The sequence below is a fragment of the Portunus trituberculatus genome, chromosome 44, assembly GCF_017591435.1.
Source record: "Portunus trituberculatus isolate SZX2019 chromosome 44, ASM1759143v1, whole genome shotgun sequence".
Classification (NCBI taxonomy): domain Eukaryota; kingdom Metazoa; phylum Arthropoda; class Malacostraca; order Decapoda; family Portunidae; genus Portunus; species Portunus trituberculatus.
The window spans coordinates 2,933,228-2,935,553 of record NC_059298.1 but is presented as its reverse complement, the minus strand read 5'-3'; the positions used below and the strand labels follow the sequence as shown (position 1 = coordinate 2,935,553).

General features: G+C 38.7%; 1 protein-coding gene across 2 annotated transcripts in view; it reads left to right on the top strand.

The window, feature by feature from the left end:
* LOC123518936 overlaps positions 1-544 on the top strand; it is a 4,885-nt gene extending 4,341 nt beyond the window's left edge. For both annotated transcript variants that reach the window (XM_045280015.1, XM_045280016.1), the window contains exon 3: positions 52-544. In XM_045280015.1, coding sequence (XP_045135950.1) covers positions 52-180 — 129 coding nt within the window. In that variant the 3' untranslated portion in view covers positions 181-544. The remainder of the gene's footprint in view (positions 1-51) is intronic.
* The last annotated feature ends 1,782 nt before the right edge of the window (positions 545-2,326 follow it).

The following is a 2,326-nucleotide window of genomic DNA, read 5'->3' as shown; positions in this document are numbered from 1 at the left end:
ATACTTTTGTATTTTAGAAACATTTCAGTAACATAAATGTTTCTCCGGCAGATATCTGAAGTGTTAAAGGTGCAACATTCCATCTTCAGTGGCCTTGGTCCCAACCCGTGCCGCAAGAAATGCTACAAAAGGGATTTCTTGGGTAGATGTCGCCTGAATTTCACATGTATGTTTGGATGAAAGAGGCAAAATTATCATGGAGCATACCGATACTGGTCTATTCTACTTTATGCCCTTCCATCTCGGTTGTACTTCAAGCTATGTAGCACTCAACGCAGTCTCTCGACCATTTTAGTCTCTCTCTGACACGCTTACGCTAAGTTTTTATAATCAACCACCACAACATGTTTGCACAGATTTGCTGGCCTGTGTTGGTTCGGACAAATGTAGTATCAGTGTATAGTTCCTAATCATTTTTATTTTATACATTTATCTTTTTCATTAATAATCTGCCTGCGACAAGAATGGCTTTGTGATGTGCAGCTTTATGTAATAATTAAGTATTCCTATTATACAAGACTAAGTTAATAAACATATGACTTATCATAAATATGTAAATTACACGAGATACGAGTACACCTCACTAATGTTTTGACCCTATTCTGAAGTACAACTGTGTAGAATGTAGATATTTCTGATAGTACTGTCTTGAAAGGAACCTGTACTAAACCTCATTTTCTTTTCCTTATTGAAACAAAGGTGTCTGGAGCAACTGTCAATAGGTCCTTTTCTGTTCCCTCCTGCTTTATATCCTCATTTTCGCTCTCAAGCTGGATGTTGCGTGTATGTGCGCAATGATTTAACTTTTTCTCATGCCCAGTCTCTTGAATCTTCCCAGTTTTCCACCATATGGATACGACAACAGTCACTCTAATTAAATTTAACAGTTCTGTACATCTCTCATCTGACTCCCCTGACTATTATAAATTTTTAACTATTTGATTTGCAAAGCGAAGCACATTCTGTCTATCTTTCCTATTGTCGAGATATCCATTCTTAGAAACTTCAAAATTCACCATCAACTTTGACTTTCCCCTACCTTCACTGCCTATCCTGGTGAACTAGCTTTTAACTTAGCTATCCTTCATGACCTAGAGCAACTGATATAACACCCTACTCGTATTCCTGACCGTCTTTGAGACACACCTAACATTCTTAATCTTTTCCTTATCTCTAATCCTTCTGGTTATGCCAATATCGTATCTTTTCCTTTGAACTTCTCCGATCACAACCTCATATCTGTATATTCTCCTATTACTCCAATTCCTCCTCAAGATTCCCCAAAATGGAGATGCTGAAGAGGTACTAAGCTGATTTTTTTCTTGGAAAGACTACTGCTTCCGAGTCTATGTGATCGTCAGTATATACTGCTTCCGTCAAGGTCGCTCTACTGGTGATTTTTTAGCTTCCCTTACTGAGTATTGGTAATCCTCTTTTAGAGATTTTAATGAAACTTTTGCTGTTGTCTTAGACATACCAAAACTTATGAAAGACTCTGGTACAAAGCTTTGATCTCCAAACTACCTCTAACGGCTTCTATTCTTTTCTGCAACTTCATCTCAAGTTTCCTTTCTGACCGTTCTATTGCTTCTATTGTGGACGGTCTTTTTAAATCGATCAACAATGGTGTTCCTGCCACCCACTCCCTTCCTATGATTTATCAATGATCTTCTAAACCAAACTTCTTATCCTTATCGTTCCTATGCTGATGATACCATCATGCACTTTTCCACGTCTTTTTAGAGATAAACAGTTCTTCAGGAAGCAAGCAGATCACGCAGAAAAGCCATAGAACGTCTGATGGCTGATCTCTTTAAAATTTCTGATTGGAACAGAGGAAACTCAACTTAAGTCAATTGTCCCCGTCTTCTAAACTGAACATTCTCGGTTTGTCTTTTACTTATAATCTAAACTGGAAACTTCACATCTAAATCGTCACTGCCAGGTTATCTCACCTTTACCAACTAACTCTGTAAAGGGACCTTATCCACCCATGTATGGAGTATGCTTCACATGTATAGAGGGTTCCACTTACATAGTTATTTTAGACAAGGTGGAATCAAAAGCTTTTCTTCGTATCAACTCCTCTCCTCTGACTGACTCTCTTGAGACTCTCATCGCCACAATGTAGGATCTCTTGGTATCTTCTACCGCTATTTTCACGGCAACTGCATTTCTGATCCTGCTAACTTAGCAAGACTTTTTTTCTTTCTTTCACCTCTATTGTCCCCGTCTCTAATGTAAGAGTTAGCCAGTCTCAATCATTCACACCCCCCTTTCACTGATACACTCTGAAGCTCCCTGCCTACTTCACACATACGCACAC